The sequence below is a fragment of the Neofelis nebulosa genome, chromosome 6 (assembly GCF_028018385.1).
Source record: "Neofelis nebulosa isolate mNeoNeb1 chromosome 6, mNeoNeb1.pri, whole genome shotgun sequence".
Classification (NCBI taxonomy): Eukaryota; Metazoa; Chordata; class Mammalia; order Carnivora; family Felidae; genus Neofelis; species Neofelis nebulosa.
This window is the reverse complement of record NC_080787.1, coordinates 67,201,461-67,227,729: the sequence shown is the minus strand read 5'-3', so window position 1 is coordinate 67,227,729 and position 26,269 is coordinate 67,201,461. Positions and strand designations below refer to the sequence as shown.

Sequence of the window (26,269 nt, the reverse complement as noted above, 5' to 3'; positions counted from 1 at the left end):
ACAATGGCACCAAAACCAGTAAGATACTTAGGAATAAACCCAACTAAAGAGGTTAAAGATCTCTGAAAACTATAGAACACTCATGAAAGAAACTGAAGAAAACACAAAGAAATGGAAAAGCATTCCATGCCCATTGCCTGGAAGAACAAACATTGTTAAAATGCCTTCAACAAAGCAAGAAAGAATATCCAATGGAAAAAAGACAGTCTCTTCAGCAAATGGTGCTGGGAAAACTGGATGGTGACATGGTGGAAAACTGCCATTCCATAGGCAGAAGATATTTGCAAATGACATATCCAATAAAGGCTTAGTATCCAAACTCTATGAAGAACTTACCAAACTCAGCACCCAAAAAACAAACAACCCAGTTAAGAAACAGGCAGAAGACATGAATAGACATTTTTTTCCAAAGACATCCAGATGGCTGATAGACAAATGAAAAGATGCTTAATATCACCCATCATCAGGGAAATACAAATCAAAACCACAATGGGATATCACCTCACACCTGCAGAATGGCTAAAATTAACAACACAAGAAACAATAGGTATTGGCGAAGATGTGGAGAAAGGTGAACCCTCTTGCACTGTTGGGGGGAATGCAAACTGCTGCAGCCTCTCTGGAGAACAGTACGGAGGTTCCTCAAAAAATTAAACCAGCAATTACATTTCAAGTATTTACCTAAAGGGTACAAAGATACAGATTCAAAGGGGTACATGTACCCCAATGTTTATAGCAGCATTATTAACAATAGCCAAACTAAGAAGAGAGCCCAAATGTCCATCAACTGATGAATGAATAAAGACGGTGTGGTATACACACACAGGAATATTAGCCATAAAAAAAAAAATGATATCTTGCCATTTGTAATGATGTGGATGGAGCTAGAATGTATTATGCTAAGCAAAATAAGTCAAAGACAAATACCATATGATTTCACTCATACATGGAATTAAAGAAACAAAACAGATGAGCAGATGAGCACAGGAGAAGGAAAGGGAAAAAAAGAGAGGGAAACAAACCACATGAGACTCTTAATAATAGAGAACAAACTGAGGGTTGATGGAGGGAGGTTGGTTAGAGATGGGCTAGATGGGTGATGGGTATTAAGGAGGGCACACTGTATTAAGTGTGACAACACTGGGTGTTGTATGTAGTGATGAATCACTGAATTCTACTCCTAAAGCCAATATTGTCCTGTGTTAACTAACTAAAATTAAAAAAGAAAATTTCCTTCATATTCTACTCTTTTTCATTTGAAAAATGGGCATTTATCTTTATTTTCAGAGTTTTATCATAAAGATAAATACTATAATAAACATGTTTATACATATATCTTTACATACTAGTACTCATATTTTTATGATAAAGGTTAACCAAAGTGGGGATGCTAGGTCAAAGGGTAAATATATCTTACATTTATTTTCTAAATCCACCCACCCATTCATCTATTCATTCATTTAACTGATATCTGTAATAACATAGCTCAGAAAATGCCAATATAATACCAGGTTTTAAGGATAAAAAAATACCTCAATAAAAGTATCACTTAACTTCATTATGGTTTGAATCAGGTCTTTTCCCATCTAACCAAAACCTGGGCCCTTCTTATATAGAACTTAATATACGCAGCATTTTGTACAGTTATTTAGAATTTAGCATGCTCAAACGTAAGCTGATAGGCTGGCAATATAACAGTTTAAACAAGAAATATATTTTCATTCACTAAAGTATGTCAGAAATGATCACAATTTAATATTATGAATTCTTTAATTTTATACTTTATATGAGAATATAAAATTATATTCTAAAATAATAACCACAAATAAGTCTTTAACCTTTCTTTTTTCTTTTCTGACAATAAGATCAGTTTCTCCATTAACAGTTTTAGTGAAAATTGACCCAACTTTTTCTGAGTTATTTTCATCTGAGAAATAGTGAGAAAGATTTTGGCTCCTTAATTTCATTTTGTTCATACTTCTGAAAACCAAGAAATAAACACTATGATTTTATTTTTTATTTCTATAGTTTTTCATAACTTTTAAAAAATGTAATTGTAATGGGTCTATTCAACACCAAGTAAAAACCTTCAATATACTTATGAAAGTACAGTAAGTTAAGTACTATTGCTATTCAAGAACAAAAGTCTAAAATATGCAGGGAAACATATAAATAAAATAATGAAATCAGATTATTTCTGTTAAAACATGTAATATCTGGATAGTAATGTTTTGATACTATTTTGCTTTTGAAGCTAAGAACAGTAAAAAATAAATCTAAATTGACTTAGAAAGCAAAACCAGATACTGAAGATATTTCTCTTCTTTATTTCTAATAGTGCATGAAATTAATTAGCTTCAGTTTTTAACCCACATTTCATTATAATTGGGCCTACCCAAAGATAAGCTGACTTTGGACAAATTTGAGGTAATTATCAGTAAACACAAATTCTGGCAATAAACATGGTTTCCAAAAAGTGCTCTTTGTAGGAACTGTAAGAAGAATATGGAAAATAGCCAAAGAAATCTTTGTATTTACCTTTTCAAGTTTTAATTAAAAACGTCAATATTATAAATTAAGAAATTAACTGAAGCTTATTTACAAACAAAACTGATTCTAGAATTTCTAAAATAATAGTGGTAGGAACATACTATATTAATAAATACGTATTTATGAAATTTGACACTAATTTAAAGCAAAATTTCACACTAATAGAAAAGGATTATTTACTTAACCTACTTGTAAACATACCTAGACAGGTGTCTTTCTGGGTTCGTGGCTGTTTTCTTCTGAGAAGGCGCTCATAAAGGACCTGCATGTTGGCCTTGGCTAGTTACAAGGATTGCACACAGCACTAGTTACTAATACTCCTTTTACAATAAAGTTTACTAGAATTTTCCAACCTGATAATAGACTTAGTATTGATCTGACAGTGCAGTTAGATTAGAACACCACAGCAGAGTCTTTCAGTTAGTTAATTAGCTTATTAGAATTGCAAATGATGTACATTTAAGTTTATGTTACTTTGTTCTTTTTTCTATTTAAATGTATGAACTACTCAACATTTCATAATCCAATGTTATCTTTATGTTTTAATTTCTTAGACTAAGAATTTTAGAGGTGGCAGGGATCTGAGAAATGAGCTAGATCAACCCCTGCTTTTACAAGTGTAGATACCAGGGCCCAGAAAGTTTACATCATTTGCCAAAGCCTAGATTCCTGAACTTGTGACTCCTATTTCCAGTAAGAGCTCCTTGCACCAAACCCATATTTAACTACACATTATTTAAAAAAAAAAAAAAAAAATGTACATCATTCAACTAGTAGAAAAGAAAATGGCAAAAGCAGAAAGGAATTCAAGGTATTATTTTAAAAGAGGGAATAGGGTTTAGATCTATTTTTCAAAGCATGGTAGAGTTTAAGACTTTTATATATACTTATTTGAAAACTCAAGAAAAATATCAAATAGTAGAAGGAAACACAATAAACACCCTTTAATTAAGAACTACTTTATATCCACCTATTAAAACTGGTGAATATAATGATAGTCAACAGTGCTTTATGGAAGTACTCTCTAGTGCTTGTAATATAATTTTGCTAGGATAAAAATAAATAATGTTAATAATTCAGAATATGTAATTATTTTTTTAAATAGTTAATAGTATTTTTTAGATATTTAGAAGATGCATTGAAGAATAAATTAAAATTCACAATAGAAAATATAGAGATGAAAAGTTTAAGAATAACAAATGCTACCAATAAATATTTATTGAAGATGAGTCTTGATTTTAAAGATCCCTAGTAAACTATGATAAGTTATGTGTTGATGCCTATATACTTTATAAGTAACAACAAAAACTATATTGTGCCATTTCATTCATTCATTCATTCATTCATTCATTCATTCATATATAGTATTCAACAAATATATTTTGAGTAGGTAGTATGTGTAAGGTACTAATAATTTTATTCTATCACTATTTAAGACTAAAGTCTAGGTTTGCCTTAGAAGTTGATTTGTGATAAAATATTTTAAGCAAATAATTTGGAATAAAGTTTATATTCATTTAGTACCTAACTTCTGATATTAAATATAAGGGCTCTTTTAATTATGATTTTTCTACATTACATGTATAAGGCCAAAGTAATATATATAACATAAAAGCCACCCTTACCCGTAAGATAATTTATAACCTGATAAATAAATGAATTATCATGCTGAATTATTTTAATAAATTAGTAATAAAGTGCTAATACTGTGTAAGATATTTGAAATAAATCTTGGCTTTGAAGAGGTGCTTGTTTTAATCATTATGTATTTACCAATAAATATTACTTCCTTTTAGAAATATTTTTATCTAACTTAAAATGTGACTCGTGCTTTTTCGTTCTCAAGTATTACATGTTAAATCTATTTGAAAATTATATGCAAATAGATGTCTTCCTTATACAGACATTTATATGCCCATCTCAGGTACAACTCTCTACCTTAAAGCCCCAAGAAGTCCTGTCTTGCTGGGTGAGTTCCTCCTGTCCATCCCAATGTTGAACTGATCACTTATTAAAAGAAGAGAAGTCAAGGTTCTTTAAATAGAGACCCTATTCTTTCCTCAGTAATTAGCTTAATACCTGACACAGTAGGTGCCCATAAAAGCCCAAGGGAACTACACCATTAAGAAGTCTTACTCCTAGAGCTCCTTTACACCCTCTGCCTTTTGGATGTCCTCGTTTTTCCTTCCTACTTATGCACATCTGGTTCCCTTCAATCACTCTTTCAAATGAAAACCACTTTGTGTATACAGTCCCAAAGCTAGTAAGGGACAGAAATGGCTCCAAACATGCACTCTTAAGCCCTACAAGATAATGCCTCTATGAATTCTACTACACCATTCAACATCCAAACTACTAACAGATTTTTCTTGTAGAAATACCATTATTCATAGCTTCTAAGTTTCACACTGCTTCTTTTTAGAATTCTATTTTTCAGGCACTTGGTATTGTCCTTCATCAATGTTGTAATTTAATAATTTTGTACTTTGGTCATTAACCAAAATTTATAATGTGATTCTAAGAAAATGTGCTGGAGTTCCAAAAAAATCAAATTAAAAAATATATGAGCATCATTGTTCCATGAATTGAGGATAGTGATAGTCTAGATTAGTTCTATTCTACAAACATTTCTTACATGTTCAAAAGAGAACATTTAAAAAAGTTGACTTTTGAGGCAGTGGTTTCCTACAAGATTTTCCTAAGAGAAACAGAAGGATTCTAAATACACAAAATAGCAAGGAAAAAGAGTATTTCAGAGAGAGAGTAATCAAAATGTTTCTACCATTTTTGTCTTGGGAAAGAATACATAAACAAAAAAGAATAAATTTTCCTATTGTTTGTACATCTGTATATACACTGGGATCCTTGAATTAAGTATTCTAAGTAGTCAACTGAGTGATATCTGTTAATCAAATCCACTGGAGTAATTGCTGATAGGCAGTGGCACAATATCAGCATTTTCTCACAGCTGAATTTAAGTGACATACAAATCATTACATGTTCTTACAATTCTTTTATATCCCCAAATAGGCAATTATAATAGGCTAACTAGTCTCAAACCCAAGAATTATTTTCAATAACAGTGACTATTTTTAAGAGTGCCTCAATACTGTTAAAAGACTGAGATCCTTGAGAAACAAATAAACAAAGAAAACTGATTAAGTAAAATTTAAAAGTAATTCTTGATTTATTCAAGTATATAATGATAAAATTAATTTATTCTGAGAATTTTAAAATGTGCTTATTATGATGAACTATTAGCTGATGTTTGAAAAGAAAAGCTTATTAAGCTAACATAAAAGGTCTGAATAAAAACCTATTTTTGCTAATCTCCAAAATTTATCTTCTGTGAAATACGTGCAAAAGCATTCTGTATACCATTCTACAAATGGTACGCAAAATCAAGACAAGATCATTTTTTATTGTGTACTGTAACATATATGCAGATATTACTGCTGGACTAAAACCAAGATTGATTATTTTAATGATTTAAATAAATTTCAGAATGTTAAAACTGAGTAACATTATTATTCTCTGAATTAAAAGAAATAAGATCTGAGATCACTTAAAACCAAATGTATATACAAATGATCCAAGCACCTACAATCTGCTTAGACTTAAATATTTGGAAGTACAGATTTAGCTCATCTCCCCATGATTTTGTAGAGACTTATAACATTTACTATCTAGTATGTTTTCTGGTTATATTTTAATAGGAATGGTATATTGACATCTATTTTTTTAAAAATCTATCAAAAGACTCATTTCAAACTTAGAACCAAGAAGTTATTTCTCAATAGCATAAAAAGCATTTTTAAGTTGCAGAAAGTAATATCAAGGGTCAAAAAAGATGGAATTGAGAAAGAAGTAGAAGTGAAGCATATAAACACTGTAGTTTTAGTAAAGAAAAGCTACGGCAAAGCTGATAACTAGCAAAATGAGAATGAAGAGAAGACTTCAACTATAGATTAGGTCTGGCTACTTTTAACATACCCAGTTCTAGTTTCTGACAAGAGGGAATCTCTTCTGTTACCGTAATGAAGTAGCTGTGCAATCCTTTGAAGGCTAGCAGCAAAGTGGCACAAAGTGTATAATGGAAATGATACGCATGATGTAGGAAGGAGTCTGCAATGATGAAGCTGCAACCCTAAACAAAGAATAGATTTGGGATATACAGTATTAGTAACCAAAAAATACTACACTTAAAACTTCGAATAATAAAGGAAAAATTCTAAGCATTTACTAACTATTCTAAACCATAAAAATTCAGTAATATTTTAGAGAATTGCTTCTGTTCATACAAGTAATTGAAACATATAAAATGTGACTCTAGTAATTTCAATTACAGTGGGCTTTTAAAACAAGCAGGTTAAATTATGGTTTTTGAAAATTGGAGATTCAAATTACATTTGCACTGCAGGACAGATACTCTGCTTCTATAGTATAAGTCCCTTTCCTTTTAAGGAAATATTGGTTGTACTTATACTATTGCAAGCTGAGTCTCAACTCTGGCAACTGTTCTTTACAAGCTCCTTTGGAATGATTTTACCAGTTCTGTTAAGGGAGCAAGAGGTGATAGTAACAAGTTAAAAAAGGCATTGTCAAAGATCTTTATCCATTAAATCTGGTTAATCGTTAAGTATCACGTTAGTTTTCACAATTAACAACTGGAACCAACCAATTTGTTAAGATCATATTCAACTAGATCTGTAAATTACTGAGTTCAAATAATTAATAACATAAACATCACATTCACAGATACAACAGTTAAAAAACACTTCATTTAAAATAAGAGGAAAAAAGGATGCATAAGTATTTCAGTTCTTACGTCTGGTGATAACTGTTTTGTGTAGTTTATACCAAAGACCACACTTTCAAGAGTAGGAATCACAGAATCTTTGTTTTGTGCTGGTGCATTTCTATTTAGCCAAGTTGTCTTCACAGGGCGAGGAAAGCTGGAGAAATAATTATTACATTATTATTGTCCTAATAGCCTATTTGAATGTTGAATACTTACAAAAGAAAATCTTATAAAAATAAAGAGCAAGGGTTTTGCAAAGTTATAATTTCTAAAGTATTCTGAAAAATTTCCTTTAATAACTGAAATCATTTATGAAAAGACAAAGAATATATAAAAAATCAAGACTAGATGCCTGAGATAACGTCTCCATAACTGGGTTTTAGGAAGTCTCAAAGGATTCTAAAAATAAAAACAGTGTGGAATCCAAGTAGTTAAATGACAAATGAGGATCAAGCTTTAATTTGGAAATACTAATCTGTCAGAACTGGTACCAAGTTCATAAAGTTAATCAAATATGGATTCTACTTATAGAAATAGCTTCCCACTTAAATATAGAAAAAGAAAAGCTACTTAATCTATTTGTTGCCTCTATTTAGCAAAAACAAGGTATTTCCTTTCTCTTTACTATAAGCCTATGAACCCTATTAAGACAATCTTCAAGCAGTTCAAGGTACTGTCTCAATCATATATGAACTATTGTTAATATTAACATTACATTTAATATACCATAAATTCTATACAGTAAAAGGCATATTCTGTTTGAATGTTTAAAGTCATATACAATTTTGAGATAAAGTATTGGTTAATTATAAGTAGCCCAAAGCATTTGGACTGTTTGACAGTTTGGCAAAACGGAAAAGACAGGAATGAAAGTCAATTTTGCCATAAGCAGAAAGCAGTCTTCATTTGCAAAATCAATTTGCTTTGCAAAAATTAAATATCCACATCCCAGCAAAGAAGGGAGTTGCAAGTCAATGGTAACTTACATTTGCCACAATGTGTTTTTCAGAACTGAGTCATAGAAGTTATACTTAGAAAAGTTCACATATAAAAACATTACGTAGGGGCACCTAGGTGGCTTAGTCAGTTAAGCGTCGGACTTCAGCTCAGGTCATGATCTCATGGTTCGTGAGTTTGAGCCCTACATCGGGCTCTGTGATGACAGCTCAGAGCCTGGAGCCTGTTTTGGATTTTGTGTCTCCCTCTCTCTCTCTGCCCCTCCCCTGCTCATGCTCTGTCTCTCTCTCTCAAAAATGAATAAACTTAAAAAAAAAAAAATCTAAAACCAGATTATGTAAAAAACAAGCAAAGAAAGAAATCCTAACCCCACTTATTATAAGTAATTGATTTAATGTCTGTAGTTGTGTTGATCATAGAAATTATTTTAAATAAAAATAACATTTAAAAAGATGATATTTGTAAAATATTGTTTCATTTTGTTTAGAGGAGAAAAAAGCCATTTAATAAAACCTCAGAAAAAACTTGTCAAAGCATAGTGAGGAATGTTACCCTTAACGTGACCCCTCTACCGGCATGCACCAGCAATAAGCTTTTCTTTACCCCTTCCTTGCTTCCCTTCTCAGTTCCAGGAAAGGAAAAAGGCAGCAAAAGGTGCTGCATCTTTCATGGCAAAGTTCTAGCCACAACAGAGGGGAGATCAAGGCCCACGGCAGCTAAATAAAAGAACAGCAACCTCAGCTGTTGTGGCATCTCATTTTCTTTTCCAGTCACTAACCACAGCCAATAGCTAATCCTCTTGGCTTCTAATTCCGAGCCAAAAATGTCTTCTTCCAATGGACGGTCTCTAGGAGATGAGCTGCCTCTTTCTCCTACTAGTCTGTGGCAAAAACTGCTGCATTGCAAGAGGAAGCACACATTTAACTCACTAGGATTAGTGATGTAAATATCACTAACTCTATTTATTTGGGGCCTTAGGAAGCAACATCAATTAAGATGAGCTAACCTCTATAAATTGTTTGTATATTTCTCAGAAGAGAAATTAAGCCAATATTCTAAAGAAAAAAAATGGCTGAAATATTTTAGTTAGAGATTATTGAAATTACAGTAACAAGAGATTCAGAAAACTACAGAAATATATTTTATAAATAAACTTTTAGCATTAAAACCTAACATGTAATTCATTAAAAATATTGTATACTATTCATTTCAAAGTCATATTTCAAAAGACGCACTTTCTTATCAAAGAAATTTCATTTACCTTTCATGTTATTACATATTAATTTATTCAGTCAATATCTAGAAATTTTTTGAAAAAGTTTACAATAAAATTATATAATAGGAACACTTTCCTGCTTACAAAAGTTATAGCAACCAAGAACAAGCTCTCAAAGTCCTAAGAGTTAAAAAAAAAAGATAATAAAACAACTAGTTACAGGTATAAGGAAAGCAAAGCAAGTCATTAGGAAAAAGACTTCTTCCTGAGCTGTCAGCACAGAGCCTAATGCAGGGCTCAATCCCATGAACCATGAGATCATGACTTGAGTGGAAACCAAGAGTCAGATGCTTAACCAACTGAGCCACACAAGCGCCCCTGCCCCCTACTTAGTTTTTCTGACAAATCAGTTTAACATCACATTCCTGAAGCACCATCCTAAGTATCAGTTGTTGGGATCAGATTTGTGACAGAAATTGTAAAGTAGACAGTTCAGAAATCAAATCAATTTGGAGTCTTTTTCATGTAAGTTACTGATTTTAAGTGTCTATCTGTTGCCCATACCACAAAAGGACAATGTTTTATTGTAAAAAACTGAAAAGCTTGACATGTATTCTTACATAATGAAAAACAATTCATCTCTCTATGGAAGTGGGCAGAAATAAATAATTATCTCAATGCATTTATTATAATCCAGAATATCATGTACCTTTAGGAGAAAATGGTACATGATACAGTTTAAAAGCTTATTAGTAAAGATCCATAAAATTGATTAATGACTTGGAAAACAAGAATTATTATATAGCAACAGATTTAAGAAAGAATTAGCTGATCCAGAGACGAGGTCAAAAAAAGAAGAAAAAAATGAATATACTTTTCCAGAGAATGAATATAGTACAGCACTGCTTAAAAACACAGGTACGGGGCACCTGGGTGGCTCAGTCAGTTGAGCGTCCGACTTCGGCTCAGGTCATGATCTCGCGGTCCGTGAGTTCGAGCTCAGTGTCAGGCTCTGTGCTGACAGCTCAGAGCCTGGAGCCTGTTTCAGATTCTGTGTCTCCCTCTCTCTCTGACCCTCCCCCGTTCATGCTCTGTCTCTCTCTGTCTCAAAAATAAATAAACGTTAAAAAAAAAAAAAAAAAACACAGGTACAAGGGCACCTGGGTGGCTCAGCAGGTTAAGTATCCAACTTTGGCTCAGGTCATGATCTTACGATTCGTGAGTTCAAGCCACGCATCAGGCTGTCATCCTCTCTCCCCAACTCTTTCTCTTTCTCTCCCCACCCCCACACACTCTCTCTCTCTCTCAAAAATAAACATTTAAAAAACAAAAACACAAGTACAGACTAAACAATGCTGTATGATTATTTCCAGACTGCACTGGTTTTCTTGATCAGTTTATTTGACAAAGATTGTTCCATACTTCTGCATTAAAAGAGTTATCAATCTAATATTCCCATGCTCTTAAATGTTATTATTTTATAACTTTAGTATAAAATGAAAGTACTTAATAATTATAAATTTAGAAATTCCTAATTCACTTTATCAATGTGTATGTCTTCACTATAAAATAAAAGATACTACATTACTTAGGACCAGGGTATTGGTTAAATTTACCTTATTAGTGGCTGGTGCAGTGCAACCAATGATGCGTGGACTGTAACAGACACAACAGAGAGGTGGAAATAATCAAACATAACATTAACATGATGATGAAGGCCTCTATGGAGGCTAAAGTGCAGCTTCAATGTTCGGCTACTTATTAGCTGCAAGGCGTTCAGGTCGTCTGCCCTATAAAAAGCAACACATTTGCATATAAGTATGGCATAATAAAGTAAAGGCTAATATTTAATTAATTACTTTTTAAAAACTCAGAATAATTTTTAAAGTATCACATCTCATTAGACAGAAATGTTAAATCTAGTAATAATAACCAGATCTTACCTTTAGTTTTCTACCAGTCCATGATATAGACTGGGTTTTTTTGTTGTTGTTTTACTAATGTTCCTATAAAATGAATCCTTTTTGACAGACTAAGAAGTACTCTTACCTTACACTAAATTTTACTCCCTAGGGTATACTGTTCATTATAAGGTTGTAGTATAACAGAAGTCAAATCCTATAATAATAAATCCCAAAAGACAGTTAAAATTACTTTTATTATACGAAATTTTGTTATTAAGTGATGCTTGAAAGTAAGCAACTGGTAGATATTGTATTATAAATATTTAGTCTGTCAGATTTCTACACATAAAAAATTAAAACAATGCCATGAGAATGATTCCCAATGAGTTTGTGTGTGTGTATGTATTTTAACCCATACATATGTTATAACTACCTATAGTTAAACTACTTACTCATTTCATTTTACTTTATTTATAAAATTCTGAGTTGGTTTGAAAATAATCCCTTAAGAATTCTTTGTAATAAACAAGTATTATAGAGGAGCAGTAGCTGCCACATCAAAAATTCTTATTCCTCCCTGATAGTAAAGAGGACATCTCAAGTAGACTTTTCAGGATGTGACTGCTTAGCCATTTTTCCCACAAGAGTCTAAATGTATGTACAATTTTTAAAAAGTATTTCTACAAGTATGTTTGAAATGAGAAAAAAAAACTGCAAAAGATAAAATTGCTAAACAAATCTCTGATTCTTGTTTTAAATGAATACAAGCAAGTGTCCCTAACATATGTGACTGAATGTCCACATGTGTGAACAAGTTCAGAGTATCCAGTCCTAAAACTTCCTCAAGGGCTCTAGGAATTACTGAACTAGAAATAACTGCAAAGTATAAGAGTCATCAGTCTTGATAACACTCTACATATCAAGAGTCCCGCCTAAACATGGCATCACTCATGCCACTAAGATGGTCAGTGATATAGTGAAAGAGAGTTCAGTTATATTTAAATGTCTCATAGTAGTGGTATTATCAGTGGAGTTTCTAGAGTCTAGGAAATTGTATCGTATTTCTTCAACTTGTCTGATTTGCTACCTGGGGCACACAGAATTGACATGGGTACAAAAGAGTATGTGTAACCACTCTCATGAAACTGTTCCAGTTAGACAGAAGTAGTTTATTTAATTTTATCTTTTAATATAATTTATTGACAAATTGGTTTCCATATAACACCCAGTGCTCATCCCAACAAGTGCCCTCCTCAATGCTCATCACCCCCTTTCCTCTCTCCCCCCACCCTCCATCAACCCTCAGTTTGTTCTCAGTATCCAAGAATCTCTTATAGTTTGCCTCCCTCCCTCTCTGTAACTGTTTTTTTTCCCCTTGCGCTCCCCCATGGTCTTCTGTTAAGTTTCTCAAGATCCATCTATGAGTGAAAACATATGGTATCTAGACAGAAGTAGTTTAAACAAACAAGAAAGGGACAGGCTAGATTTCTAACAAAATGGAGAATAGATACCAGTTATGAGAAATGAAAGATTTTTAATTGTTTGATTAGTCTACTTACGAATAATCTCCATCTGTGAAGTGTAGATCCAAAGATAACAGAAAATTCATTTCTTCAAGGGTTTCTTCAATCTCAAGAGAAATTACAATGTAAGATATTTTTGAATACTTACACAAAGTTAGAAATAAGCCTTGAGGCTCTATAAAAAATATTTATCTAAATATATATGAAGAGATGTTTACCTTTTTTTCATCCAACAACATTTTAACTTTGAAGATCATGACATCATTTAAAACAACCTCCTCATTTTTATATAGAATTTGAAATGTTTTACTGCAAATCAGAGAATCATGAACTGAAGCTGGAAAGGCTAAAGTCATACCTAAAACAGATAAGATATGTAACTGACAGGTAAAAAGTAAAAACACAATACAAGTAAATTAATACTTTAAAATACTGTAAGTTTTACTGTATTACTCCAGTACCAATACCATTTTACATAGCAGTATTAGAACATTTCTGAAAGTTTACTACTTTCTATGTAAAAAAATGAATAAATAAGTACATTATAACCATCATAAAATTTTTGTACAACTTATCTTAATCTGAGAAGGTAAATGAGGAATCTCAAGGTAGATTCTTTTAAAAGGAACAATTGATTTGTACACGCAGAAGGAAGCAATTTAGTTTTCCATAGATGCATAGTGAAGAATTTGATTGGCCATTGTCCTGGTTGCTGGGTGGCAACCTCTAAATCCTTGGAATAAAGAGTTTGGCTTTTGTCCCAATTCCTTGTAAGTGGCCTCTAAATCCTTAGAATTTCCCAGTGACGAGTTATTCATGGTAGGCCCAAATAATGGTAAGGAGATGACTCAGGATGGAGGCTGGCCACACAAGATCAACTACGTGACTACAGAGTTGGCGACTGACCCACATGGTTTAAGCTCAACCTCCAGTGAGGGGAAGGGGGCTGAAGACTGAGCAATGATTCAATCAGGTGAACTTTCCTGATTGGCAATATTCTACATATTGTCACATGCAAACTTTCTGGGAGGGTAATATGTCCTGACTCCTTGCAGAGAGAACAAAGAAGCTTTACAAATCTGGAACCCTTTCAGACCTTGCCCTATGCACCTCTTCTTTTGGCTGGCTCTGATATGTATCCCTTTGCTATAATAAAACTATAATAATAAGTAGAGTGCCTTCCTGAGTTCTGTGCATTGTTGCAGTGAATTATCACACCTGAAGTGTAATGGGAACCCCAAATTTGTTGCTATCTAATCAGAAATGAGGGTAGCCAGTGGACCCTTTAAGTGGCACCTTATGTCTGAAGTAATATCAGTCTCATGGAAGACCATGCCCTTTACATGTCAAGTTTGTTCTACCTCCGTCCAGGTTGTTGGTGTCAGGTCATTCCAACAAGGTGGAATCTAAACATTTCAACAAGGTGGGTATCTCTGCACAGCAGGGAGCCTAGAGTGGGACACCAGAGTTCAAATGGAATAAGAAGGTATCCAAATGGAGTGGTGGCCTGAGGTCAGAACCTGTGTAGGATGAAAAGGGCAAACCTAGTGAGGGGATGACTTAGGGTGAGGCACTAAGAGCCCTTCTTCTGCCTTAGTTCTAGAACGTGGCTAATAAATATTGGATTAGTGTGCCTCAACAAATAGATATTTTGAGGTTTGTCATATGAAAGATTCTTGCTGCCATGGTACCATTTTTTAACTTAAGAACAGATTAAAAGCTTGACCAGATTCTTTTCACTGCTCAATTTATCTGAGGGCACACTGATGGAAGTTTCTGCCCTATTGCCTAGATCATAAGAGGGCAGTCTTTTCACTGAACAGAAGGTTTCTGCTTTGACCCATTCCCTTGGAGGAAGAAAAGTTGAATGTTAAGTTTAGAGGCAAATCAGCCTACTCAATAATGTGTTTGTTATCTAATACTTCATCATATTACAAACTTACCAGAAGCACTATGATGAGATCTAAATTTCACATGATTTACTCCTGACCTTGTCGGCTAACTTCCCCCAAAAAGGGGTCTTAAAACTTTTTAGTATACAGAAGCGTACTATGACCCAGAGACTTCATTCAGCTTTTTCTCTGGGAGACTTCTTTTAACAGTAGTGATACTACAGCTTTCTTACACAACTAGGCTTGTGCTTACTATTCAGTTTCTCCAAACTCAACCAGATATATACTTGGATGACATTCACAGGTGATAAAACTATACAGAAAGCAAAAAGAATGATTAACACAAAAATGAGGTGGGGTATACAGGAGGTTTTTATGGTAGTAGTGATGTTCTATTTCTTTTTTTCTTTTTTAATGTTTTTATTTATTTATGAGAGCGAGAAAGCATGAGCAGTGGAGGGCAGAGAGAGAGGGAGACACAGGATGCAAAGCAGGCTCCAGGCTCTGAGCTGTCAGCACAGAGCCCGATGTGAGGCTCAAACTCACAAACCATGAGATCATGACCTGAGCCGAAGTCAGATACTCAACCGACTGAGCTACCCAGGCACCCCAACTATGTTCTATTTCTTAAATGAAGGAATGAGTATTTGGGTATTCATTTTATTATGTAATAAAATAATGTTTTATATGATCTTCAAAAATGTATGATACTTTTCATAAAAATTCTAAATATGTGTTGTACAGTTACTCTGTGACATACATTGTTTCAAGTTAAGTACACCAAACCAAAGGAAAAAAAAAACCCACTTTCCCTGCCCTCCTCGAATTCTGTAAATTACATCTGTACTGAGTATGACAGAAACAGAGTGCTATGTTATCTTATGAGGGTGAACCTCGTCTGTGATCTCAGGAAAGACCCTATTGACAATGGTATTTGACAATACCATAAAAGAGTCAAATGAAGATGGAAAGGGAGAGAATCTGAAGAGAAGGAATATAAACTTCTTGAAGTCAAGGTCCATGTCTCACATTCTTCTTACTCCATATAGTAGTATTATGTATAGGGTCAGCACTTGTGGAGAAACTGGAACACTTGTACACTATTGGTGAGAATGTAAAATGGTGTTGCCACTACTGGAGACAGAATGAAGGTTCCTCAAAAAATTAAAAATAGAACTATCATATGATCCAGCAATTATACTTCTGCTATTTATCCCAAAGAATTGAAAACAGGATCTTGAAGATATATCTGCACTTCCATAATTCACTGCCGCATTATTCACAATAGCTAAGTGGTAGAAATAACCTGTCCGTAAGTAGGTGAATGGGTAAAGAAAATGATTTATACAATAGAATATTTTCAACCTTAATAAAAGGAAATCCTATAATATGCAGCAACATATGGATAGACCATGACGACTTAAGCTAAGTGAAACAGGCCAAACGCTGCATGATTCTATTTATATGTGCTATCTAAAATAGTCAAACTCATCAAAGAAAGTAGAATAGTGGTTGCTAGGGGCCGCGGGGAGGGAGAAATGAGGAACTGCTATTCAGTGGTACAGAGTTTCAGTCATGCAAAGTTAAAAAGCTCTAGAACTCTTTTGTACAACAATGTGCACTCTAAATTATAGCAACACTGAACTATAGACTGTAAAGTCTGTTGAGAGTAGATTTTTAACACACGCAAAAAAGAATGTGCTTTACTCTGAAGCATTAATATGTTAATATCTCATGGCAATTTACTTAGAGAAAAGTCCCCACGTTTTTATCCTAAGGTAAACACTAATCTTCCTGACATACTGCAGTTGGGTTTGGGGTGCCCAACTATAACAGCTGACCTGATTACAGACCTTTAATTCATCTCTGATTTCAGGCCCACCCCTTATTTCCCTTCACCTGCTGTACCTTCCTGAAATCCCTGGGGGGAAGGTGTCCTTAAAAAGCAGTTCAGCTCTCACTTCTGTTTTCTGCCTGCAAAAACTTATTGAAATATTTTACTATTCCTTTTTTGTGTTTTATATTGCTATTACCGAAGAGCCTTAGAAACAAAAAGACCCAAACATATGTGTATAGTTCTTTTCTTGTCTTGAATGTGAAACACTCTGTGCTTTTTAATCTTTACTAGATGATAACTTCCATCAATGAGGTCAGGACCACATATATCATTTTCATTGCTATAATTTAGGAGTGAGCACTATGTCTTACACATAATAAGCCCTTAGCATGTATTTATTGAATACTTGAACTTTCATCAAACTTAATTTAGTGCCCTAATTTCTTGTTGAAAGAACTCTATTGTCACTTTGCCTGTTAGTTATCTGCTAACCCCAACATCTGATCTACACTTTTAGAGACCTGTGATAGAGGCCTATGAATACTTACATTAAGTTGTGATAATTTATGTTTTATATTTTATTCCTATCATTATCTTTCACATTTATATCCCCTTTGTTTAAACAGCTAGTACCGATATCTGTTATTTATTTTGTGAACAAGTGAGCATTCATTCAACCATAATTTATTAAGCTTCTAAAGTATCGGGAACTAAGAGATATGAACATAAATAAGAACCCTGCCCTTGTTTTCAGAGTTCCCAATCTAGTTTGAATAGAAACATTCAAGCAAATAATTGGACTACAATGGGATAATCTCTTAACTCCCTATTTTGGAGGCCAAAGCAAATGCCAATGTAATTATCACTATCTCTTAAGCCAGGTAAAAAGACAATGGTTGTGACAGAAGGAAGCTGTTCAATCTAGGGAAAGCAAAATGGAGGGCTATAATGCCAAATGGACTCAAGTTTCATAAGCTATGCCAAGTTTATTGAAAGATCTAACTCTGCTGAGTTTTCCATTCATGACTGGTGAGCTCATTCAGTTACTATTAACAGTAATGGATTAGTGACATAAAATGAAGATTTATTTATTTAAACCTTCCTCATTTTATTATATTTTTTTAATTTTCTTAATGTTTGTTTATTTTTGAGAGGGAGAGAAAGTGAGTGGGGGAGGTGCAGACAGAGAGGGAGACATGGAATCCAAAGCAGGCTCCATGCTGTCAGCACAGAGCCTGATGCGGGGTTTGAACCCACAAACCATGAGATCATGACTGGGGCCGAAGTCAGATGCTCAACCAACTGAGCCATCTAGGCACCCCAGAATCCTCCTCATTTAAAAATTTTTTTTTTTAATTTTTTAAATTTATTTTTGAAGGAGAGAGAGACAGACAGAGAATGAGCGGGGGAGGAGCAGAGAGAGGGAGACACAGGATCCCAAGCAAGCTCCAGGCTCTGAGCCATCAGCACAGAGCCCGACGTGGGGCTTGAATTCACAGACCACGAGATCATGACCTGAGCCGAAGTCGGACGCTCTACCGACTGAGCCACCCAGGCACCCCAAATCTTCCTCATTCTAAAAAGAGCAATCTCCTTTTATGATTCTTGATGTTTGATTGTATTATAATAAAATAAATAACAAAAAATTATAAGATGTTAAAAAGATGTTTATAGAAAAGTGTTATGAAACATAGCAGAGGAAACTTCTAAACTAGGACAAAGGAGACAATGAGGTGGAAAACACATGCACAAAATATGAAGTAAGTTAGAACTCTTCAAATGTGAGAAACTGGAAGTGGTTCCATGGGGAGAAATCCACAAGGAAATGGTAGGAAATAAAGTTAGACATGTAGGATATGGTCAAATCATGAAAAATCTTAACAATTCAGCAAAACTGTCAAAATATTTCAATGGCTCTCAAAGGAAGGCCCGGAAAAGCTGATAGCTGGGAAAAGCTTAAGGAGACAACTGAAACAGATGGTTCATCTACCAGCATGTCAAAATATTTGAAGCTTTATTTCTAGTGGCCAATTAACCACCGCCAAGGCACATAACTGGGACAACCCCTCCTTACTTTGATAGCTAGTCCTTATTTCCACCCTTTTTTCTTTTTTTAAAAACGTTTATTTATTTATTTATTTATTTATTTATTTATTTATTTATTTTGAGATAGAGAGAGAGAGGGAGGGGGAGAGAGAGAGGGAGAGAGACAGAATCCCAAGCAGGCTATGCACTGTCAGTGCAGAGCCTGATGTAGGGCTGAAACCCACAAACTGTGAGATCATGACCTGAGCTGAAATCAAGAGTTGTATGCTTAACAGACTGAGCCACCCAGGTGGCCCAACCTTCCTTTTTTCTTGATATTAATTTGTTCTTAACTGCTATCACCTGTATAAAAGCACTGGGTGGTGGTAGATAGGAATACATATACACGCAAAAAATTTTATCTAGAATAAATGACCTTAGAAAAACTCTGGTCAAATACAAATAACTGGAAAAATTTTTTTGTTGTTCAAGCAGGGTTGATTTCTTATTAGTCCAAATGCTTATCTAGCTGTGAAATTTTTATCAAAGTAGAGAAAAAAAAATATATATATAGTAATAAGACCTTCCTCACATATTATTGTTTGAAGTTTTATGCAATTTCCCTTCTTTCTCCTCATGAATAGCAGTCTCATAGAAAAACTACACAGAAATTTTTCTAAAGATGACATCAAAATGCCTAATAGGTACATGACAAGATGTTCAACATCACCAATCATCAGGGAAATGTTAATCAACAACACGAGTTATCACCTTACATGTATTGGAATGGCTATTATCAAGAAGACAACAGACAATAGGTGCTAACAAGAATGTGGTGAAAGGGAAACCCTATCCACTGCTGGTGGGAATGTAAATTGGCCTGACCACTATGGAAAACAATATGGAGGATCCTTAAAAATTTAAAATAAGATCTGCCATAGCATCCAGCAATTTCATTTCTGGTATATATCTAAAGGAAATGAAAAGATTTCAAGGAGATAAATGCACTCCTATGTTTACTGCAGCATTATTCACAATAGCCAAGATACAGAAACAATGAATGAATGGATAAAAAAGATGGGGTATATATACACAATGGAATTTTATTCAGCTGTTAGAAAGGAGACTATCTTGCCATTTGCAACAAGATGCATGGACCCTGAGCACATTATGCTAAGTGAAATAGGTCAGAAAAATAAAAAAATAATGCATTATCACTTATCTGTAGAATCTAAAAAACTCAAAGTCGTAAAAAAGAGAGTAAAATGGTAGTTAACAGGGGATGAGGGGGTGGGGAAATAAGTTTGATGTTATTTAAGAATACAAACGTGTAAGGAGTAGTAAATAAGCCATAGATATCTACTGTACAGTATAATGAATATAGGCAACAATATTGTGCTACAATTATATAATGTCAATAAATATTACAACAATCACATTATAATAAACAAATGTATCAAAGCAACACATGGTACACCTTAAATTTACATATTGTATGTCAAATTTATCCAGTAAAAAAAGAAGAAGAAAGTAGTTGTTTTATTTTACTACTACTAGCTACCATCTACAGAGCACTTACGTGCCAGGCACTGTGCTTTATGTATATTATTACTAATCCTTTAGGCAATTTCATAGTGCAGGAACTAATCTATTTTAGAGATGCCAAGGCTCCAATAATTTAAATAATTTATCTAGGAGCAAATGCCACTGCTGTTTGCCCCAAAGCCTGTGCTCGGTCTTCTATGTCACACTGATAAACTAGTTTAAACATAGGTATGCAGTACACTCTTACATATCACAGAACCCTTACACTAGTAAGAAGTAGGTGTCTCATAGGGGAAGAAAAGACCCAAAGGAGGTATAGAAAGGTTAAACCATACCACTCAGTTATCCTGTGTTATTAGTAAGGCTAATTCTTGAAAACTAAGGAAGAAAAGGCACATATATGGTTGACGGGCAACTCCTTCTTCATGACTGTCCTTAAATCAAGTTGTTTGTGAGATCCTAGAGTCCACCTTATTTCAGTTTTTTAACATCTGGGGTAATTTAGGGTAGAAATAGAGGACATGACAAAGGGAACCAATATTTATTGAACATTATACCAGGTCTCTGTATCTAATTTTCTCATTTAATTTTCACAAACACACTGTAAGACAGGGATTATTTCCCTCCACTGATTAGGTAAGTCTCAGAGAAACAGAGTAATTTGCTTAAGACCAAAAGCTAGTAAGTGGCAGAACAAGACTTACGAGTGAGTGGCAGAATAAATCCAAATTCAAACACTATCTACAGATTAGGTTAGTTTTATAAGCATAGAAATGCAAGGGTAGGTACTTAGATTTCCTTAACAAGTTATAAATTCAGGGGTCTTTTGTGAGATCTCTTCTTTCCCTCGGATTTCCCTTTTTGCCCTTGGTCATTCTAGCTCATTCTTCTTATCCCAGAAATGGCTTTATTAATTTAAAAAACATTGTAATTTACATATTAACATGAGATGTTATCCTATGTACTTACTATGCTGCACAATTATATATATCACAGGAAATCATCAAAATAACTTTATTATAATTTTTAGCTCTGTACATTAAATGGCTCACAAATAGTATACACAGTAAGTCAAAACGTGACTGTTTCTCATTCTTTCTTATAGTACCAGAAGTCAAATAATAATATTTTACATATATACAGCCCTTTACAGTTTACCGAGAACTGTCACTTAAACACATAACAACCCTGTAAAGCAGGTAACACATTTCACAGATGAGAACCTGAGGCTCACAGAAGTTAAGTGAGTTTTGCAAGGTAACATAAAAGGAAGCTGGTATCCTGACTCCAAATCACTACTTTATTAACTACAACAGAGCCACATCTTTGAATTTACAGCTTCCAAGATACATCTATAGCTACCTCTCTGTAACAGGTGACCCAGATCAATACCAAAATGGTAACTAGATTTGTCTTGTCTTGCCAGAAACTTAAGATCCTTTCTTTATGTTGGATAGTCGTTTCAATTTTATAAGTACTCTCCCTCTCATGTTACCATAAAAATGAAAAGCTGTTTACTTGTTTTCAACATTTGGAACAAACCCATAGACAAAGCACAGTAAGATTTAACTACAGTTACAAAACAGAATATGAATGTTAGAAACTTTGGTAACATAAAACAAAGGATATATTTAACAAGTTGAAAGGTGGAGGAAAAGAGAAAATTTGAAAAAAGAGGCATTACAAAATAGGATTTGTCTTATTTGCTAAAATCGAAAATGGAGGTTTAAACAATATATCATTTAACAGTTACAGCCAAGGTCAAAGAAAGAGTCAAAGAATGACACGGGCATAATGGCATCTCCTAAAAAGTAGAGAAGAGAGGGAGGAAGTAGTGTAATCTTCAGTTGTCATTTATCATACCAGGAAGTAAAAAAGCCTATATAGAGGAAACCATTAGAACTAAAGAAATAGTGAAAAGTGGATGCATCTAGAGAAGTAACTATGTTTTCACTACAAATCTTTCTAGACTAATAGATTTTTTAACTATTTGTATTATTTGCAAAAAATTATTTTTTTTAAGAAAAAAGGGATGGGTGGATATTAAAAAAGCAAATAAAACAATGTATGTTTCTTTCTAAAAAAATGCTATCGTTATTAGAAACGGGGAGTTGTTATTTGCACTTTTTATCACAATAGTACATAGTGCTCTAACATTTCAAACTGGGGACAGTTCCTTAGAATCAAGAATGACTTCTTTGTTGTAGAAGTCTGTAAATATTTTATTAATCAATTTTCAACAGCTCTATAAATACTCATTGTCTTTTATGACTGATGCTATTGCAGATGACAGCTATTTCCTGACTCAAACCTCTCACTGTCAGCACAATTTCATGCTGGAAATAATTTAAATGTGTTGCAATAAGCTGTATGATACCATCTAATTCCTACATCTAACTTGCCCTTCTGCAACTCACAGACAAAATCAGTACTTTCTTTCTTCTTCTAAAAGTTTTCCAGAAATATACACAAAGTATAGGAATTATGGTAAAATACAGTGCTGGAAAGGAAAGGTCTTAAGATGATAGTATAAATCCAACAAGAAAAATAGGGTGTGTAATAAAAGTATAGAGAAAATCCAAGCCCTTAGAAGAAAAAGTGAATTTTTAAGGAAGAGAGGTAAAAAGAGAATAAACACACCAGATAAAGAAAAATTACCCCTATCTGAATATATTTATGTTACCATGGATGAGTCTAGACATCAAAGATCTGTACTTATTAAAACAAAGTCAACCAAATTCACAGGAATAATTTCTAGAGAAACTTTTGGGAAGGATACCTTTTCCTAACAAATTTAGTAGTATTAAAAAGATACAAACTCCAGGAACTCTTAAATACTATTTTAAAATGAAACACATCTTGGAAGAGAAGGGGCATAAAAAGAGAACCAAATCGGGGCGCCTGGGTGGCGCAGTCGGTTAAGCGTCCGACTTCAGCCAGGTCACGATCTCGCGGTCTGTGAGTTCGAGCCCCGCGTCAGGCTCTGGGCTGATGGCTCGGAGCCTGGAGCCTGTTTCCGATTCTGTGTCTCCCTCTCTCTCTGCCCCTCCCCCGTTCATGCTCTGTCTCTCTCTGTCCCAAAAATAAATAAAAAACGTTGAAAAAAAATTAAAAAAAAAAAAAAAAAAAAGAGAACCAAATCAGTACCTCTAAGACTAGAATACACTGGTTGCTTTCTTTGTGCTTGCTCTCTCTCCCTCTCTTTTGTTCTTCCAGATCGCTGATAAGGAAAAATTCATCTGGACATGAGAACATTATTTTGGATCTACTATACCTAATTTTCATATGTTAAACAATTAACATGATAGGCTATCCCGGGGTACAATGGCAGAAAATACAACTGAAATACCAGATTCACATTATCACAGAGGTGTTCAGAGGATGAAACAAGAACCTGTGGGGTACTACACACATATAAAAGATTGTCATGCTTGGAATGGTATTGGGATGAAGAAAGATGCATACCTCGTAATTTGTTAAAGGTCATTTTATTTGTAAAAATCCATAGATATGATCATGTACCATAAACAGGAAAGATATTCTAAACTAGAGAAAAAGAAAATATACTGATACAACATTAAAAAAGATATATTTTTAAGTGTTTATTCATTTACTTTTCGATAGAGAGAGACAGAGAAAGCACAAGTTGGGGAGGAGCAGAGAGAGACAGAGAGAGAGAGAGAATCTCATGCAGGCTCCACATTCAGCATGGAGCCCAACGTAGGGCTTGATCTTCACAACCATGAGGTCACAACCTGAGCTGAAATCAAGGGTCAGTTGCTTAACCAAATGAGCCACCAAGGCACCCCAGGATAAAAAAAGATCTTGAAAAATTATATTAGGTATTACATTTTAGACATGAAAGACAAAAGTTTGCTATTTTGAAAAAGTATGAAAGAAGTTAACACTTTCTTCTTATGTTCAAAATCTCGTTCTCATGTTCTTGATTTTGGCTGTTATAATTTAATAAAAAAGATGTAACCTCTTAAAAATTTTCTAGTGTAATGCTATAAAAAATGCACACATAAATAATGTTTTCACATACAAACTAAAATTATATATTATAAAATCCTATTGCTTTCCAAACCCAAGCTTTCTCTTTTAAAGACTGGTGTCTGCTATCAACTATTTTTAAAAGATACTTCCTTTCCACACACTAGTAAATTATCAGATAATTGACATTTCACAGTCAATAACACACAGTTATTAGTATCAGAAGCTGGTGATAGTGACAATGACTCAATCTGGACTTACACCTAATAAAAATCCAACCAAAAATAAACAAAAAACCTAAACCAAAATCACAGTGACAATGTCCAGGAAAAGGCACTTAAGGCACTTAAAAAGCAAGTACTTAGGGGCACCTGGGTGGCTCAGTCAGTTAAGCATCTGACTTCGGCTCAGGTCATGATCGCACAGTTCATGGGTTCAAGCCCTGCGTCAGGCTCGGTGCTGACAGCTCAGAGCCTGGTGGAGCCTGCTTCGGATTCTGTGTCTCCCTCCCTCTCTGCCCCTCCCCCCCACCTCTTTCTCTCTCTCTCAAAAATAAATTAACATTAAAAAAAATTTTTTTAAAAAAAGGAAGAACTCTATTGGGTATTTCTGAAATAATATTTGTCATAATGTCAAAAGAACATTACTTTGTAAATGATATTAACTACATGTAAATTTCTGCCATACAAATAACCTAGAAAAATCTCAAACAACTTAAACTTATACCTCAAGATACTAGAAAAAGAACAAACTAAGCCCAAAGTAAGCAGAAGGAAGGGAATAACAAAGATTGGAGTGGAAATAAATGAAATAGAGACTAGAAAGACAATAGAAAAGGTCAATGAAACTAAGAGTTGGTTTTTTGAAAAGATAAAATGAACAAACCTTTAGGTAGACTATGAGAAAAAGATGACTCAAATAATTACAAATGAAAGAGAAGACACTATAACTATCCTTTGTAGAAATACAAAGGGTAAGAGACTACAATGAACAATTATATGCCAACAAAGTAGATAAACTAGAAGAAATGGGTAAATTTCTGGAAACATATACCTTACCAACACTGAATCATAAAGAAACAAAATCTGAACAGACCAAAATGTGAAACATTGAATCAGCAATCAAAAATGTCCAAGCAAATAAAAGCCCAGGACCAGATGTCTTCACTGGCAAACTCTATCAAACATTTAAAGATGAATTAATACCAATCCTTCTCAAATGTTTCCAATAATTGACCAAGAAGTAACATTTCAAATTCATTTCAAAAGGCTAGCAATACCAAAGACACTACAAGAAAAGAAAATTACTGGTCAATAACCCTGATGAACACAAATGCAAAACTCTCAACAAAATACTAACAATCCAAATTCAAGACTATTTTATTTAAAAAAATTTTTTTTAATGTGTTATTTATTTATTTATTTTTTCAATATATGAAATTTATTGTCAAATTGGTTTCCATACAACACCCAGTGCTCATTCCAAAAGGTGCCCTCCTCAATACCTGTGTTATTTATTTTTGAGAGACAGAGAGAGAGAGAGCGCAAGAGAGCGCTCAAGTGGGGGAGGGGCAGAGAGAGATGGAGACACAGAATCTGAAGCAGACTCCAGGCTCTGAGTTGTCAGCACACAGCCCGACACGGGACTCAAACTTATGAACCATAAGATCATGACCTGAGCCGAAGTCAGAAGCTTAACCAACTGAGCCACCCAGGTGCCCCTTCAAGAGTACTTTAAAAGGATCATACACTATGACCAACAGATTCATCCCTGGGATGCAAGGGTGATTTGACATATGCAAATAAATGATATACCATATTAACAGAATGAAGGACAAAAATCATGATCGTTTCAGTAGATGCAGAAAAAGCATTTGACAAAATTCAACATACTTTCATGATAAAAATTTCAATAAATTAGGCATAGAAGAAATATACCTCAACATAATAAAGGCCATACAGGACAAGCCCATTGCTAACACCATACCCAACAGTCAAAAGTTAAAATCTTTCTTCTAAAGTTAGAA

General features: G+C 34.0%; 1 protein-coding gene across 14 annotated transcripts in view; it reads right to left on the bottom strand.

Moving 5' to 3' along the window:
* The window catches only part of FAM135A (family with sequence similarity 135 member A), a 120,805-nt gene that overhangs the window by 71,309 nt on the left and 23,227 nt on the right, over positions 1 to 26,269 (bottom strand). For 6 of the 14 annotated variants that reach the window (XM_058734375.1, XM_058734378.1, XM_058734376.1 and 3 more), the window contains 6 exons: positions 13,170 to 13,309; positions 12,988 to 13,058; positions 11,141 to 11,314; positions 7,379 to 7,505; positions 6,544 to 6,697; positions 2,752 to 2,829 (listed from right to left, as the gene is read on the bottom strand). In XM_058734375.1, coding sequence (XP_058590358.1) covers positions 2,752 to 2,829; positions 6,544 to 6,697; positions 7,379 to 7,505; positions 11,141 to 11,314; positions 12,988 to 13,058; positions 13,170 to 13,309 — 744 coding nt within the window. Of the gene's footprint in view, positions 1 to 2,751; positions 2,830 to 6,543; positions 6,698 to 7,378; positions 7,506 to 11,140; positions 11,315 to 12,987; positions 13,059 to 13,169; positions 13,310 to 26,269 lie in introns of those variants that run through there. The other 8 variants (XM_058734377.1, XM_058734381.1, XM_058734383.1 and 5 more) reach the window with 5 other exon arrangements.